The 17,697-nt window shown below is 42.2% G+C and overlaps 1 protein-coding gene across 2 annotated transcripts in view; it reads left to right on the plus strand.

The window, feature by feature from the left end:
• Positions 1–895: 895 nt before the first annotated feature.
• KIFAP3 (kinesin associated protein 3) overlaps positions 896–17,697 on the plus strand; it is a 93,146-nt gene continuing 76,344 nt past the window's right edge. For both annotated transcript variants that reach the window (XR_014026225.1, XM_081326147.1), the window contains exons 1-5: positions 896–1,050; positions 2,583–2,714; positions 8,945–9,099; positions 9,446–9,501; positions 14,327–14,468. Coding sequence is in view for 1 of the 2 variants with exons in the window: in XM_081326147.1 (XP_081182273.1) it covers positions 1,019–1,050; positions 2,583–2,714; positions 8,945–9,099; positions 9,446–9,501; positions 14,327–14,468 (517 nt within the window). In the remaining variant the exon portion in view is untranslated. The remainder of the gene's footprint in view (positions 1,051–2,582; positions 2,715–8,944; positions 9,100–9,445; positions 9,502–14,326; positions 14,469–17,697) is intronic.

Genomic DNA, 17,697 nt, shown 5'->3' on the forward strand with positions numbered 1-17,697 from the left:
TACATAGAATGAAGGCTATTGCTAAGCACATTGATTTGTGCTTTAGATTGTAAGCCGCCCTGAGTCTTCAGAGTAGGGCGGGATATAAATGGGATCAAAATAAAAAAATAAAAATAAAAAACTGTATAAAAGACACCTGGGAGCCAGAAATCTTAAAATACAGATCAAGTTATAACTTTTTTGAAATGCATTTTTCTGGATTTTTCTCTCATTGTTAAAATAAACCTACGATTAAAATTATAGACTGATCATTTCTTTGTCAGTGGGCAAACTTACAAAATCACAAGGGATCAAATAATTTTTCCCCCTCGCTGTATACTCTTCCTCTAAGCTCTGTGTTTACATTTCACAATACAGTTTATATGAGTTAAAAAGCAAGTAATTTGTCTATCTCAGGAAATACTATTCTACCTAAAATCAACTGTCTTTTAAGAGTTTGGAGGTAGGCAATATTAAGCAGTTAATTTAAGACAAAACTTAAATCACACACTGAAGCAAGTAATATAGTGAAAATCAAATTCGCTGCTGTTGCTAAATTATGTCTTTCTTTTTAATCACCATGTGTTCACATGTCAATATTGCACGGCTAAATTAAGGAACTTTAAAAAAGCAAAGGATGCTAGACTTTTCTCGCAGAAAAGCCGAAACATCTGTACAGTATCTTTAACATCCAGCATTTTTATTCAGCCTAGCCACGGTCAAAAACTAAAAGCTTTGAAGTTCAAGTTCAGACAGGAAAGCTCCGCTTTTTTACAAACGGCAGCTTATTTCACCCGTTCTATTTTTCACGCGCCGCCTCCAAGCCGGCTGTTCGCTATAGAACCCCTCTGCGTCTGCGCATCGCATTGCGACTTGCGCCTGCGCAGCACCGGCCGCTTTTTTTTTCTTTTTTTCTCTTTTTTTCTCTCCCTTGGTAACGGAACCCAACCCAACCCAACCCATCCCTGGCTGTCGCGGCTTCGCTGGCGGTCGCGCCGTCCTTCCCTTCCTTCCTTCTTTCCGGTTGACCGTCGACGCTATGCAGGGAGAGGATGCTCGGTACCTCAAAAGGTAAGGGCTCCCCCCCCCCAAAGTGGAGCGGGAGAGCGAGCAAAGGCGTTGAACCGGGAATAAGAGCAGAAGGCCGAGCAAGGGCGAGGGGCGGTTCTTCTGCTGGAGAAAATGGCAGAAGGGAGAAGGATGCCTCGGCCAGAGGAAAGTGGCGGACTTTGCGGAAGGTGTTGAGCTGCACCAGGTTGGGATTAGCGCCTAGCAGAGCCCAGTAGCCGAGCGATATTAAGGGACAAGGACCCTAGTGCGGGGGTAGGCAACCTCGGCTCTTTTATGACTCAGGGACTTCAATTCCCAGAATTCCTGAGCCAGCGTGGCTGGCTCAGGAATTCTGGGAGTTGAAGTCCATAAGTCATAAAAGAGCCGAGGTTGCCTACCCCTGCCCTAGTGGGATCGGTCTGGGCGACCCCAGTCTACACTTTCCGGGCGTGTTGCCCTTGCGGTGGCTTTAGCTTTTTTGCTTATGTCCCTTGGAGCCCCGAGCCCAAGAGGAGAGCCCAAGACCGAGAACGTTCTCCAGACTTCGGGGATGGGCTTTAGTGGATAACAGACCGCTTTCATCCGAGGCCAGGGGTAGGCAACCTTGGCTCTTTCATCAGACTTCAACTCCCAGAATTCCTGAGCCAGCTCATGCTGGCTCAGGAATTCTGGGAGTTGAAGTCCACGAGGCATGTGAAAGAGCCAAGGTTGCCTACCCCTGGCCTAGGCAGAGTTGCTGGTGTCTAGTCCACTGACATAATGACATAATGCAGGTGCTGGCTTTGATTGAAGCAATCCCAAGGCTGTTGGTGCATTCCCAATAAACTTGGTACAGCGGCCACTTTGGAGTCTGTATTTATTATTTAAGGAAAAGGGAGTTGAATCTGTTAAGGAAAGCAAAGAAGGGGAAGAGTGAAGAGGTCAGGGAATGAGGTGTGGGATGGGGAAGGATGATGGGAAAAACTGGATTGAGGTGCTGGAGGGGTCATTATTGAATGATAGGTGAGCCTTTGGCCTGATCTAATGGCGCAACACTTTATTTTCTCATGCTGTTGTCTGATCTATGAGATCTGGGAACTGCAAGTCCAAATTTTGAATACGGTTTTATTCTCAGATTAAAGGAAACCTGGAGTCAGCTTTTTGTTTACTAGTGGTAAGAATGATCTTTTCTGTCAAACGGGGGATACTATCTCAAGGCAAAATGGTATAAATTACTTTGCTCACAACTATAATGAGAAAATAATATATTGCACCTGTTTATATTTTACCATGGGAATGGCCATTCTCTCTACTGATGTTGGAGATGATCTCTGTTGCTTTTTGGTGGAATATAGTTTCATTTCTTTTAAATTTGCACAACTCTCAAGCTGGAAGTAATAAGAAAGACGCATATATAACAGCTGCTTTATAAAACAGAATATAGATTATCTTGATCAGTTCAAACTTGTGAAGTACTGCAAACTGGAAAAATACTCAAAAATGTTTTTATTTCTGTGCTAGGCTGATATAAAAATTGTAGGTTTTTTTCATTCAGTATATTTTTTACTTAACAGAAAGGTAAAAGGAGGAAATATTGATGTACATCCATCAGAAAAAGCACTTATAGTTCACTATGAAGTGGAAGCTACAATTCTTGGGGAGATGGGAGATCCTATGTTGGGAGAGCGTAAAGAATGTCAAAAAATGTAAGTTTACAATATTCAAGCAACCTTTGTACAAAAACCTTTGATAAAACACTTTGCATAGCTAATGTTTTTGTCTTTAAAGTCTTTTTTAAATATTGAATTAGAAAAATAAAATCCAAAGTCTTAATTTAGTTTTATATTTTTTATACATTTAGTAAGAAAAGATGTCAAGTACATTATATTTATTTAAAATCATTTAAAAAACATAAAAAGTCCTTAATATGCCCTCAAATCTTTTATTAAGAGATCCAAAATATGTTTAGTATAGCACTTTTCCAATTGCAACCAAGATCCATAACATCAAAGAAAATGAATTTATTACTTTATGTTAAATGATTGATTTATCCTCGTGAAAAGAAACAGAGTTTTAGTATATTTGATTTAACTCCTAGGAAAAAAGTTTGCTGCTTTATTTTAATAAAAGAAAAATAATCTTTTTTTATGATGGCAAGCCCTTTTTGCACAAACTGTGTTTATTTTCCCTTTATGTGTTTGAATAATATATTTTGCCATGGTTTAGCATGGTTAACTAAACTGTGGTTTAAAGTCTAATTGCTAGATTTTTCTAATTGCTAGTAAGGCATTTGACAAAGTAGACCACAATCTACTTCTTAGTAAGTTAGAAAAATGTGGGATAGTCAGCATCACCACCAGACGGATTCCTAACTGGCTGACAAACCACACTCGATGCGTAGTCCTTAATGGAATCTACACGGAGGGAAGTGAGCAGTGCGGTACCCAAAGGTTCTGTCTTAGGCCCAGTATTCTTCAATATCTTCATAAACGATACAGATGAGGTAATAGAAGGGAAACTCATCAGATTAGCAGACAACATCAAGCAGGTAGGAATAGCCAACATCCCAGAAGACAGGTTGAAGATCCAGAAGGATCTGACTTTTGAACACTGGGCCCTAGTTAACAAAATGAAATTCAGAGGTAAGAAAAGTAAGGTTTTATATTTAGGCAAATACAGCTATAGAGTAGGTAGAACTGTAAGAGAGATTTAGGAGTCCTGGTGGACAATCAATTCAATATAAGCCAGCAGTGTGCTGCAGCCACCCAAACCAATGCAATTCTAAGCTGCATTAACAGGGATAGAATCAAGATCATGTGAAGTGTTAGTACCGCTTTATAATGCCTTGGTAAGACCACACTTGGAATATTGCATTCAGTTTGGATCGCCACAATTTTAAAAAGATGTAAAGACTCTGAAAAGAGTGTAAAAAAACTAACAAAGATCATTAGGGGGCTAGAGACTAAAGCAAATGAAGAATGCTTGCAGGAATTGGGTATGTTTAGTCCAGTGTTTTTCAACCACTGTTCCGCGGCACACTAGTGTGCCGCGAGATGTTGCCTGGTGTGCTGTGGGAAAAATTGAAAAGTAATTATAAAATACTTTCTTTGTGTTTATTTGATTCCTATTCAAGAGAATTACTTTATATATAGTCAATATAGGCACAGAGTTAAATTTTTTAACATTTTCTAATGGTGGAGTGCCTCGTGATTTTTTTCATGAAACAAGTGTGCCTTTGCCCAAAAAAGGTTGAAAAACACTGGTTTAGTCTATGGAAAGAAGGATTAGGGAGACATGGTAGTGTTTCATTATTTCAGGGGGTCCCACAAAGAAGGGGGAGGGGGGTCAACCTATTTTCCAAAGCACCAGAAGGCAGGACAAGAACAATGGATGGAAACTAATCAAGGAGAGAAGCAACCTAGAATTAAGGAGAAATTTCCTGACAGTGAGAACAATTAACCAGTGGAATATGTCGCCTTCAGAAATTGTGGGTGCTTCATCACTGGAGGTTTGTAAGAAGAGATTGGACAGCCATTAGTCCAGAATAGTATAGGGTCTCCTGCTTCAGCAGTGGGTTGGATTAGAAGATCTCCAAGGTTCCTTCCAACTCTGTTATTCTTTAATTCTGTTATTTTGTACTGGCTCAAGGACAGTCCAAACTGTAACGAATTTTCTTTGAGGTTTTTCAAATACACCAATCCAGAAATCTAGATAAGCAGCCAGTCAGGAACCCATCTTATTGGATTCCCATGACATGGATTAATGAAAGATCAGCTTTCCAGGTTCAGATATAAGAAGCCATTCCCTGTTCACTTGTCTATGAGCTGCCAAGAGATATACTACAAAGCATTTCACTTTGCCTCTAAAGATGCCAGCCACAGTTGGGGCAAACATCAGAGTACCAGAAAACAAGACCATAGCCGTTCAACCTGATAGTGGAAATCAGAATCAGGATTTTCCTCTGAAAAACAAGGAACATAAATATTTTTCAGGATTGCAGTGAATTGATGTGAGCAGCCTTTTGTGTGTGTGGGGGGGTGTCTGCATGCAGTAGACTCAAACAGAGTGACATGGTAGCCTAGTGGTGAAAATGCTTGTCTCCCATTCAGAAGGCTGAGAGTTCAGTCCTCGGCAAAGAGAGATGTTTCTCAGGGTGCAAAGAGAAAATATCTGCTGTGAACTCCGTGTAGGTGTCAGGAAGGGCATCTGGCTAGTAAACACTCAGCTCCATTCAATCACCCTGACTATATCCTGAATTAAGAGACTACAGGATTGTTAAAAGAAAAAAATGCAGTAAACTCAAAATACCTTTTCTAATCTGTGCCTATTTATCTGCAAGGGTTCTGTTGAATTTTTGTACCTGAGTATGTAGACAGAATCCTCTGCCACTGAGAGTTGTACCTGTGCAGGTTCCTTTAGGCAGCCAGGTTGTGTAGTACACGATGTCTCGAAGTAAGCAGTTGTTGTGGAGGCTATACTTTGATGTTTGGGAGAAGGTGAGGCGTCAACTATGGAGAACACTAGAAGAAGTATATTGCCTGGATCCCTTTCAGTCAAAATTAAAGTCTAATTTAATTGAAATAGAAACAGCATTTGTTGCTGAAATGGATGGCCTTAGTTGGGGTCTGAAGGACAGGATTGTGCCCCTTCTATTTCTGTTACACTCTGTGAAACAGTTGGAGAGGTCATACTTTCTCAGGGAAAGGTATCTTGTTGGTGATACTAAATTATACAGTATTTTACCACCTTGGTCCTGAGCTGGTGTCTGAGCTTATTTGTCAGGAATATGTACTTATTTTTATTTATTTATATTTATTTATCCATTCATCTATTATTTTGCCTATATTATTTTTATACATGACTCAAGACAGCAAACATACCTAATATTCCTTCCTCCTCCTATTTTCCCCACAACAACAACCCTATGAAGTGAGTTGAGTTAAGAGAGAATGAGTGGGCCCAAAGTCACCCAGCTAGCTTTCATGTCTAAGGTGGGACTAGAACACACAGTTCCTGGTTTACAGCCAGGTGCCTTAATCACTAGATCAAACTAGAAGGAGAGAAACAAACTATAGATAGTCCTTGACTTATGATAATTCTTTCAGTGACCATCCAAAATTACTCGCCCATTGTACCCTTCACCCCCACATACCACAGCACCTGCATACTACCCCAACACTCCTTGCCTATGCCATCTGCCTTTTTTGCTTAAAGCCTTGCATGCTCCTGGAATTACAATGGCAACGCGAACTCCTGGAATTGCTGTCACTAAGCAATGCAGTCATTACATTTTATGACAGCAATCCCAGTTTCTGTTGCCATCGTAGTGGAAGACTTCCTTTAGCAAGACAGAAATACTGCTTGTCATAGATATCCTGACCTCCCTGAAATCGCCAGTTATGGCTTTAGATGGGGTCATGCTGCCAGGGAAGGAACAGGTTATGGCTTGGGGATATGGAGGCTGCCTTACAAGGTTACTGGGAAGCTACAACTAGTACAGAATGTGGTAAGCAGACTGCTGATGGCTGTTATAGAATAATTGTCTAAATCACTGTAAAAATAAAGTTACTGCATTGGTTGCCAGTAGGCTTCTGGATCAATTCAGAGTGCATGGCATGGCACTGAGTTATCTTATCCAAAGTAAGTCTGCCTGTCCTGCTATAGTTAGGTTAAGGTGTATCCTCCATTTGAAATGGGGAGGTGGTCATAACACGGTTCTTGGTTGTGGCCCAGCTCCATGGGCCACACTCCATCTTGAAATATATTTGGCTTTTTTTACTTCTGATAGTTAGAAAACTCTGAAAAGGTTTCCTTTCAAGCTGGTCTTTGATGCCTTAGTGCAGGGGTGTCAAACTCAATTTCATTGAGGGCCGCATCAGCATTGCGGTTGCCCTCAGGGGGCCAGGTGGGTGTGGCCTACTGGGTGTGCGTGGCTAAAGTGCATATGGCCTACTGGGTGGGCATGGCCAGCTCTACATCGTTCCTATCAAGGGTGCCTATGGGGGCCTGAGCAGGAATGGGACAGATCTGAGGGTCTCTGGCAGGAGGAGTCTCTGGGCCAGGGCCAAGGCAGTGGGGGCCGTTCCCTCACCGTTTCCAGGATGGCTTTGCGGGCCACATGAAACCACTTCGCGGGCTGGATCTGGCCCCCGGGCCTTGTGTTTGACATATCTGCCTTAGTGGGAAAGGAGGATGGCTATACTTTATTGCTTTTTTCAGAGCTTAGTTGATTATATATCAAGACTGTTATTGAGATTCTAGTATACCGCCCAAGGTTGAGATAAATAAATTAATGCACAGTTCAGATGTTGTCTGCACAAATGTTTGCAGGTAACATAAAAAGCCACTTTAATCTTCCCCTTACTGAATCAGATTTATGGCTTTTCCATTGCTAATAATACAAAAGAAAGAGCAATTACATTCTCTCACCTCATTTTTTTTAAAACTGGAATAAAAATTAATATCTAACAAACTCTCTGATCATATGTTTGCAGCTGTTTCAAGAAGACTGAACCGTCATATTAGCAGCCATATTTTGATATACATAGTTCTTGACTTATAACGCCCTTATATATGTTTGCGGGTTACGATGGCCAATTAAGTAAAGCATCTAATTTAATGACACTTCCCCCCCCACCCCAGACACACTATTGCTCTCCACAAGGAATGTTAAATGAGCATGTGGCTTGTTAAGTGGAGCATGGGGTAACTTGGGGTGGGGATGGCCCTTGGAGACCTAGCAGAGGCCTAGGCCTACCTGCTCCAGGTCTCCCAAAGCCACCCTACCCTAAGGCGCCTGGTGTTTTGCTCCCTGTCCCTCGTGATTCTCTCAGGCCCCCTGCACAGTTTGAAATAGGATTGTAAATATCTTTGAGGGGGGGGGGGGGTTGTCATAACTTCAAACAGTCACTGAGTGATCGATTGTAAGTCAAGGATTACCTGTGGTTGCTTTTCTCTCAGGCCACCACCAGTGGTAGTGATGAGAATTGTGAACATTTGTGGAGGTCAAAACAAGGTTTTAAGGATGTCTGCTGTCTCCGGTTTGCCCATTTGTACTGTAGATGGCATTGTTCTGGAGTTCTGACTTAGATTTAAAATCAACACTGGCAGTCCTTGTTTAGCAACAGCCTTGTTTAATGACAGTTTGTAGTGATGATAATGAAAAAGTAACTTTACAACCAATCCTCACATTTATGACCTTTGCAGGTTTAAAGCAGGGAAGCTGAAGTAAGATCAGAATCACAGTCGCAGTTTCATTTAGCAACTAGTTTGCTTGACTAGTTGCCAGTCCCAATTATGGTTGCTAAATGAGGAATAGCTTTATCTTTAGCTCAGTGGCCATACATGAAATTGGGGATAACAGACTACTGTTTCCTGATATATTTGATACTTTTTATTGTTTCTGCCATATTTGTTCTATGGTTGTTTTCAGTGTGGGCTTTTTCTAGTGCAGTGGAGATTAAATACAAATATTATATGCTAGTTAACAGATTTGAATGAAGTTTGGGGCTTATGAGTGAAAGTTTTTGCTTTAAATAAAACAAGGAAACCAAATTGCCACAATTTGGTCTACAAAAATTGCAATAGGACTTAGACTTATATATCACTTCAGAGTGCTTTATAACCCTCTCTAAGCGGTTTGCAGAGTCAGCATACTGCCCCCAACAATCTGGGTCCTAATTTCACCAACCTCAGAAGGATGGAAGGCTGAGTCAACCTTGTGCCTGTCAGGATCAAACCCCAGGCTGTGGGCAGAATTTGCCTACAATACTGCATTCTAACTACTTTTTATTTGTATCACCACAGCTCTTAATAAGGTTGAAATTGTAAAATAATTTATATTTCAAGACTAGGTTTTACACATTTAAAACTAAATGTTGAAGATACAATTTCTGTGGAAACTGAAAATAAAAAGCTTCTATCCTTGATTTCACAGCATTCGGTTGAAAAGTCTTAATTCAAATACAGACATTTCTTCCTTGGCTCGGAAGGTGGTAGAGGAATGCAAACTTATTCATCCCTCGAAAATGGCTGAGGTGGAACAATTACTCTATTACTTGCAAAATCGCAGAGACACCTCATCTGCCAAAGGTGAGCAAAACAAGTTTAGATGAGAAACAAATTATATGTGGTATGAGCAATTTTTCCTTTGAGAATATTGAGAGGAAAGGGGCAGTACTGTTGGCCACCGCTGTTTCAATCAGAATAATTGGTAGATTTATGGAAAAACAATTATCATTTGTGTATTGACATGAAATTTAGCACTATTGGTTTTAATTGATTGATTGATTGATTGTGGAAAATTATGCTTAAACAATTAAGGTATATGTCTGTAGAAATGCTGATCTCACATTTAATCAATTTCACCCATTCTAATTACCCCTTTTTTCCTAAACGTGACAAAAGTAAGTCATTATTCTGCATTGTCTTTCCACAGAAAAGAAAGAAAAATCCAATAAACCTAAAGATCCACCACCATTTGAAGGGATGGAGGTAGGAACAATTGAATCCAATTAAACTATAGTGTTTTTACTAAAATTTGTATTTTATACAAAAATACAGAAACTATTAAAGATGAATCTATTTTAAATTGACTTGCATCTTATATGTCTTCGTTGTTCAATTGTGTATTATTTAAAATATAATAAATTACTATATTTTAAAACTTTAAATTTAATTTAGTTAATTTATTTAATCCACTATTTGTTGGTTTTCTTTGTTCCTTTCTAATAATTATGAAACAAAATAACTATTGAAGTTATTATTATACCGTATATACTTGAATATAAGCCGAATTTTTCAGCCCACTTTTTGGGCTGAAAAATTCCACTTCGGCTTATACTCCAGTCAACAAAAACTTACCGAGGACTTGTGCGCGGCCGAGGCTTTGGTGCTTCCGGGATCGCGCGCACCTCTCCCAAGCCACCGCCGTCCGAGACCTGCCGAAGTTTGGGGAGGTTTGGGGAGGTGCGCGCGCACCTCCCCAAACCTCCCCAAACGTCGGCAGGTCTCCGTTCCTCCGCGCCCTGCCTGCCTGCTTCTTTCCGCCTCCCCAAACCTCCCCAGGTCTCCGTTCCTCCTGCCGACGTTTGGGGAGGTTTGGGCGCCTCCCCAAACCTCCCCAGGTCTCCGTTCCTCCGCGCAGACCTGCCGACGTTTGGGGAGGTTTGGGCGCCTCCCCAAACCTCCCCAAACGTCGGCAGGTCTCCGTTCCTCCTGCCGACGTTTGGGGAGGTTTGGGCACCTCCCCAAACCTCCCCAGGTCTCCGTTCCTCCTGCCGACGTTTGGGGAGGTTTGGGCGCCTCCCCAAACCTCCCCAGGTCTCCGTTCCTCCGCGCAGACCTGCCGACGTTTGGGGAGGTTTGGGCGCCTCCCCAAACCTCCCCAGGTCTCCGTTCCTCCTGCCGACGTTTGGGGAGGTTTGGGCGCCTCCCCAAACCTCCCCAGGTCTCCGTTCCTCCGCGCAGACCTGCCGACGTTTGGGGAGGTTTGGGCGCCTCCCCAAACCTCCCCAGGTCTCCGTTCCTCCGCGCAGACCTGCCGACGTTTGGGGAGGTTTGGGCGCCTCCCCAAACCTCCCCAGGTCTCCGTTCCTCCTGCCGACGTTTGGGGAGGTTTGGGCGCCTCCCCAAACCTCCCCAGGTCTCCGTTCCTCCGCGCAGACCTGCCGACGTTTGGGGAGGTTTGGGCGCCTCCCCAAACCTCCCCAGGTCTCCGTTCCTCCTGCCGACGTCTGGGGAGGTTTGGGCGCCTCCCCAAACCTCCCCAGGTCTCCGTTCCTCCGCGCAGACCTGCCGACGTTTGGGGAGGTTTGGGCGCCTCCCCAAACCTCCCCAAACGTCGCGCAGACCTGCCGACGTTTGGGGAGGCGCCCAAACCTCCCAAAACGTCGGCAGGAGGAACGGAGACCTGGGGAGGTTTGGGGAGGCGCCCAAACCTCCCCAAACGTCGGCAGGTCTGTGTGGAGGAACGGAGACCTGGGGAGGTTTGGGGAGGCGCCCAAACCTCCCCAAACGTCGGCAGGTCTGCGCGGAGGAACGGAGACCTGGGGAGGTTTGGGGAGGTGCCCAAACCTCCCCAAACGTCGGCAGGAGGAACGGAGACCTGCCGACGTTTGGGGAGGCGCCCAAACCTCCCCAAACGTCGGCAGGTCTGCGCGGAGGAACGGAGACCTGGGGAGGTTTGGGGAGGCGCCCAAACGTCGGCAGGAGGAACGGAGACCTGCCGACGTTTGGGGAGGTTTGGGGAGGTGCGCGCGCACCTCCCCAAACCTCCCCAAACTTCGGCAGGTCTCCGGATGGCGGCGGCTTGGGAGAGGTGCGCGCGATCCTGGAAGCACCGAAGCCTCGGCCGCGCGCAACTCCTCGGTAAGCTCCGGGCGGTCACTTGCTTCGCGTCTCCTGAGGGAAGGGGGGGCGACTGGAGCGGGCGTGTTTCCTCGCCTGCTGGGCGCCGCGATTTGCCCGGGGAACGCGCGGGCCCCGAATGGCAGCGTGGAGCGAGGAAGCGGACAGCCAGGGCTTCCCCGAGAGCCGCGGCCACACAGGGTATTCCTGTGTATTCAGGCTTGCAAAATGGCGGATCGAGCCTCTGCTGGCGGCAGAGGCTTGCAGAGCGCGAATCCAGCCTCCGCCAGCGGCGGAGGCTTGCAGAACGGCGGATCGGCTTATACTCGAGTCAACAACTTTTCCCAGTTTTGGGGGGTGAAATTGGGGGTCTCGGCTTATACTCGAGTCGGCTTATACTCAAGTATATACGGTAGTTCTCTATTTTAGTGTAATACCTGGGCTTAGGCTGCATTTGAATTTATATACTAATAAAACTTTGTTTAAAACCTTCAGTTCCACCATAGGACAACAGGAATCTTTATTCCTGTGAGATTGACATTTTAATGATTTTTAATGCCACTGCACTGCCATCACATGATCAAGATTTCTGACACTCGCTGCCAGCTTTCCACAAGCAAAGTTGATGAGAAAGTTGGCAGGAAATCAGAAATCACTCCCATTCTCACTGCTTCTTTGTCCATCTGTTTTATCTCTTTGGGGTAAGGAAATGGTTCTGAAAGAATAAGCCAGGGTCATGGATTGTCTAGTATTAGGTATAATTTATAGGACTACACAGTGTTTCAGATTTAAAGGGAAGAAGGTGGTATGGAGCATCCCTAGAATTCTAATGCAGAGCTTGCTGGCAACTCCTTAAAGCAGCTACATAATTTCCTTAATTCACATGATTGCATTCTGCAATTACAATGCAATCCTGGGAAAGGCATGTTTGGTTTCAGATTTGCTGGCAGATGCTGTGTGCGCATCTGCATGCCCTTCAAGTCTTCTTTTTTCTGTGATTCTGGAGCATACCAATTTGTTATCATTTTCTGTTGCTTGTATGTTAACTGACAAAGAAGTAGGTCCATTCCAAAAATAAAAACCATTTGATTTGTTATGTTTTTTTGAACTTGATTATTTTCCTGTAGGCTAGGTGAGGGCTTTTCAACCAGTGGTACGGGTACCACCTGTGGTACGTTGGCTGTCCTATATTACAATTGTTGAGAATATATGGAACTCAGATTTGAACTTTTTGGTTCTTGTTGTTCTCTGAGCTTGGCTGTTTTCCTGCAGTGAACTGATATTACCTAGCCCAGGGCTTTTCAACCTTTTCACCCACTGTACCACTTAATAGTCTTTGTGTATAGCCTTTGTAATACAGTAAATTCCAAAATATAGGTCTACCATCAACAAGGGATATTTTGTCACAGCTCTTCTGTCCAGGAATCCAAAAATTTCAGTCAACCAATGCTTGTAATCCACAATGTCCAACCACCTCACAGTCAATCCCTTGGTCTTCTCCCAGTAAAAAGTTACCGAGAGGCAGAAAGTCAAAAGCTAAAGTTCAGTCAATGTTTGTAATCCAAGGTAGTCAACAAATTTCAAAACAGTTATAACTTCCACCAAGCAGAGAATAGCCCAAAATATTTTTCTCCATTGCCAGTTGTTCTCTGAAAACCTGACTGAAGATCAAAGAAGCTAGATGTTTATCTGTGTCTGGGCTTGTGCCAAGTCCATTCTAGCCACAACAAGCTTAATGGTGCACCTCTATGCCATCACTAGATGCCCTCAGATGTTCATTTTCAACACTTAAAGCAAACCATTATTTCCGCTTTAAAGTTTCTTGAATTTCACCCCAGTATTCTTTCCAAAGAAAAAACCCTTAACAGTTTTCTCAATTCAACAGTTTGTCAACACTCTGTCTTTATAGTACTTCCACTTTGGTATTATACTCTTCCTTGTTTTTGTCCCCAAAAAAGATTGACTCGGCACTTTTATTTCTCTGGAAGGGTGGGGCAAAAGCCTCTTCCTTCTCATGTTTGGGGATTTCTTGCTTTATGGGAGTTTGTCTTATCCAGGGAGTCAGGTATTGAAGTAGGAGAGAAAGGATTAACATTCTCACCCAGTTCCATGCACGTTGTTTAGAATGCTGATAATGCTGGTGCTTTCTTTGTTCGGTTGTTGATGGATTGGGCTAGCCACATAGATGCCACTAATCTTTCCCCTGCTGGTTTGGAGGGCTTTCCTTGGATCAAGCGGATCGACCGCTGTCTTTCCTTGATCTCCTTCTTCATCGCCTTTCCAGAGCAACTTTAGGTGAAATCAGCTGTGGGAAGCGGAGCCCCACTTTCCTTCGGCTATCGCCATGATGCAAACCGGAAGTCCCGTGTTATTAGATATTAACTAATGTATTATTTAGAGGGACGCGGTGGCTCAGTGGGTTAGGACGCTGAGCTTGTCGATCAGAAGGTCGGCAGTTTGGCGGGTCGAATCCCGAGTGCTGCGTAACAGAGTGAGCGCCTGTTACTCGTCCCAGCTTCTGCCAACCTAGCAGTTCGAAAGCACGTAAAAAATGCAAGTAGAAAAATAGGGACCACTACGGTGGGAAGGTAACAGCGTTCCGTGCGCCTTTGGCATCTAGTCATGCCGGCCACATGACCACGGAGACGTCCTCGGACAAGCGCTGGCTCTTCGGCTTTGAAACGGAGATGAGCACCGGCCCCTAGAGTCGGAAACGACTAGCACGCATGTGCGGGGGAACCTTTACCTTTACCTAATGTATTATTTAATTTAATTTAATTATTTTTCTTTCAAATTACTTTGGTTTTATATTTCCCTCAGTGGTTTATACAAAACTTTACTTTTTAACATGAATTATTGTCTCTTCGATGCATTTGGACTGTTTGTTTCATGTTTAACTTTCCTTGTAAATGTTTGCTTATTGACACTTGCATTGCTCTGTATTCTAATTTTTCTTGCCTGCTGTTTTCAGATTGATGAAGTAGCTAATATTAATGACATGGATGAGTACATTGAATTACTATATGAAGATATTCCTGATAAAGTTCGTGGTTCTGCACTTATTTTGCAGCTGGCCAGAAATCCTGATAACCTAGAAGAACTCCTCCTTAATGGTAATTAACAAATTAATGCTATTACGATTGGTTTGGCTTTTGGCTCAGTAAGTGGAGTAAAGTTAGATAACCGTAATCAGATAAAGGAATCCCAGTAGAAGTACTAGTTTATGTTCAGAATAACTGATCCTTAATTAAAGATGCAGTTATTCAGAATAACCCAGACCATGGTTATTTACTGACTCTTGAACTCATTAAATAATTGGCTTTCATGAGATAGCACAGTAACTATTTTGGGTGACTTATCTTGGTTTGATTAATTTGAAAATCTAAGAAAACAGAAATTGTTTATCTCTGTTACAGTTTAGCTATGTCTTTCAGAGACATTTATAGTCACAGATTTTGGGTATGGTATTATTCTGATTTTTTAAATTTTATTCATGGTGATTTATGTCCAGACTTCTTTGGGAGGTTGGGATTTAAAATTTATGTACTCCACAGAAATTCTCATTAAAAGCATTAGTGTTTTCCTTATGTAAGCCAGTAAGGTGTATAGTATTTTAAAGATAATAATGCACATTCTGGTGTCTATAAATATAGGAAATTATGTTAATTACTTTTAAAAACCATCTGTTGGACCATTGTGAGGATTACTCAGGTTATATGGTGGATAATATTGCTGGCACCTCTTGCTTTTGAAAGAGGCAGTATTGTGGTCTCCTCCTCAAAAGACCATCCTTGGATCCAAAGATTTTCAACAACTATCAACCAATCTCCAGCCTTCCTTTTTTTAGGATAGGCTATTGAGAATATGGTCAGTCCATACCTGATGAGAACTCTGGAGGAAATGGATTATCTACACCAGACATGTCCAACCTGAGGCTTGCTGCCCCATGCAGCCCTGGATAGCTACTAATGTGACCCCATAAGATTGTAAACTTTCAGCATCGTTATGTGATTTTTATGCTATTGAACTATATTATATATTTTATATGCGGCTCAAACCTTGTTCTTTCAATGCAGCCCAGCCAAGCCAAAAGATTGGACACCCATAATCTAGATTCATTTTGGTCTAGTTTTAGGCTAGGATTTAGTATTGAGACAGTCTTGGTCATGCTTCCTGATGACTTGTGATGGAGCTGGGATGTTGATGGTACATCCATCCTTGTGCTTTTTGATCTTTCAGTGGCTTTTGATGCTGTTAACCATGGTATCCTTCTGGGTGTCTCCATGTGTTGGAGATAGGAGCATCATTTTATTGTGGTTCTCTTCTTTCTCTGGATCCATAGAACCTATTCAAATATTTTGGGATTGGGCTGCTTTTCTATCTTCCCTGTGGGGATGCTTAATGAGGTAGATTCATATCAGTTGTTTACTGACTTTGACAGCCCCCTTTCACCCATGCTTGACTTGCTTTATTAGTTACACTGCTTTTCTTCTCCTTTGCCTAAGCTAGGTGGTTAAATGTAGTTCCCACATCCCCGATCCTTTGGTCTACCACAGATCTCAAAATGCTCAAAAATGGATCTTACACTGTGTGAGATTATTTTTCAGCAGTATAGGCTTCATGTCCACACCAGATAATTCCGTGTTGGGTCCCAGGAATTCCATTGTATAGCATGCTGCTACCATGCCCAATTCCCTAAGCTGGTTTTAGGCTTATACAATGATCCATGGTCTCATATGTTCGTGCATTTCATTTTGAGTGCACCAAACATTCTGGATGGTCCAGTCCAATAAGCATCCCATCAACCCATGTCACTTTTTTAAAAAAAAATATTTTATTGATTTTTTAACATAAAACACCTTGTTATTTGATAAACAGTATGGTGTCTGGGTTTATGTTTACAAAGTAATCACTAACAGTTAGTTTCTATATTCCAGAGTCCACATAATAGCTTTGCTTGATTTTCTCTTCTTCCAATAATATTCTCTTTGCAACCTTAAATTAATGCAATTCTTATTAATTTGATAGGTAACAATTAAATACATTTTTCTAAAATTTCTACCAATAATAATCACATCAATATTATGCTTCTTTTCTATCTGGTCATCTTGGTTGCCTCGTCATAAATCCTGTTTACAATTCTTATTTAAATTTATTTTCCCTACAGTGTTCAAAACATTTCTACTGGTTAAATTTTCCGATAGTTAATTACCTTAAAGTATTTAAATCTATTTTCATGTCTTAAAAAATAAGAAAAAGACACAAAAGAAAAACAGAAAAAGAAAAGACACGAGAGAGAGAAAAAGGGGAGAAAAAAATAAAAAAATAATATACTACTTAAAATACACATCCCTCTTGAACTAGTATACACTTATTTCCAATTTTTTTCTGTTCTTTTTACCCATAGTTAAACCTATGTTTAATCTTTAAATATTCCATTTAATAAATCCAATCATCTAACATTTTCCCCCTTTTTAGTTATCCATTGGAATTTTCTTAAAATCAATTACATTTAAATATCTAAAACATTTCCTTTATATTGATCATCCCAAACATTTTTATATTTCTCATATCAAAAAACAAAATAAAAAAGAGAAAAGAAAAAATACTGTTGTAGTTAGAGTTCATCCCTCTTAAACTAAAATCTTTTTATTTCTTCTGCCATATTCAAACAAGTGTTTAATTTTTAAATATTCCCTCTGATACACCCCATCATCTAATTCCTCAAATCTCACTTTAGCCCTCTTCTTTTGCCAAGCATCTCTCCCAATCAATATATTCCTTTGCATCAAAGAGTCTTTCCATAATCTTGTAAATATTGTATATATAGTAGGCAAATCAAACATCATGTCTTTGTAAAAAGATTTTGCCCCTTCATATTCATTGAAGATTTCTCTCATCATCTCTTGTCTCCCCATTTCTTGTGGTACTCCCAACAGCTCAGCAATCCATTTTGTCAAATCTTTTTCCTTATCCTCAAATTTATTTTGTCGTCTTAGAGTACAAGTTATCTTTCCCATGTTCAATGATTCTTGTAAGTCCTTCTCCACTTGAGTCTCCACTAGCTCAGGGCTTTTCAACCAGTGGTACGGGTACCATCTGTGGTACATTGACACCTGGCAGGTGGTACGCGACCATCCTAGAAAAGTGTGGGGGGAGGGGAATGAGCTGAACTGGTGGCAGCATCGCACAAGCCTGAGCGAGAGACGGCTGGAGCTGCAGGGCTGTCAGGGCTCAGCGGAAGCACCAGGATCAGTGCCAGGCTCCAGCTGGAGCTCAGCGCTGATCCTGGCGCTTCAGCTGAGCCCAGAAGAAGTGCTGATCAGCTGGAATGTTGCAGCA

Source organism: Vipera berus (genome assembly GCF_964194415.1).
Source record: "Vipera berus genome assembly, chromosome: 3".
Taxonomy (NCBI): Eukaryota; Metazoa; Chordata; class Lepidosauria; order Squamata; family Viperidae; genus Vipera; species Vipera berus.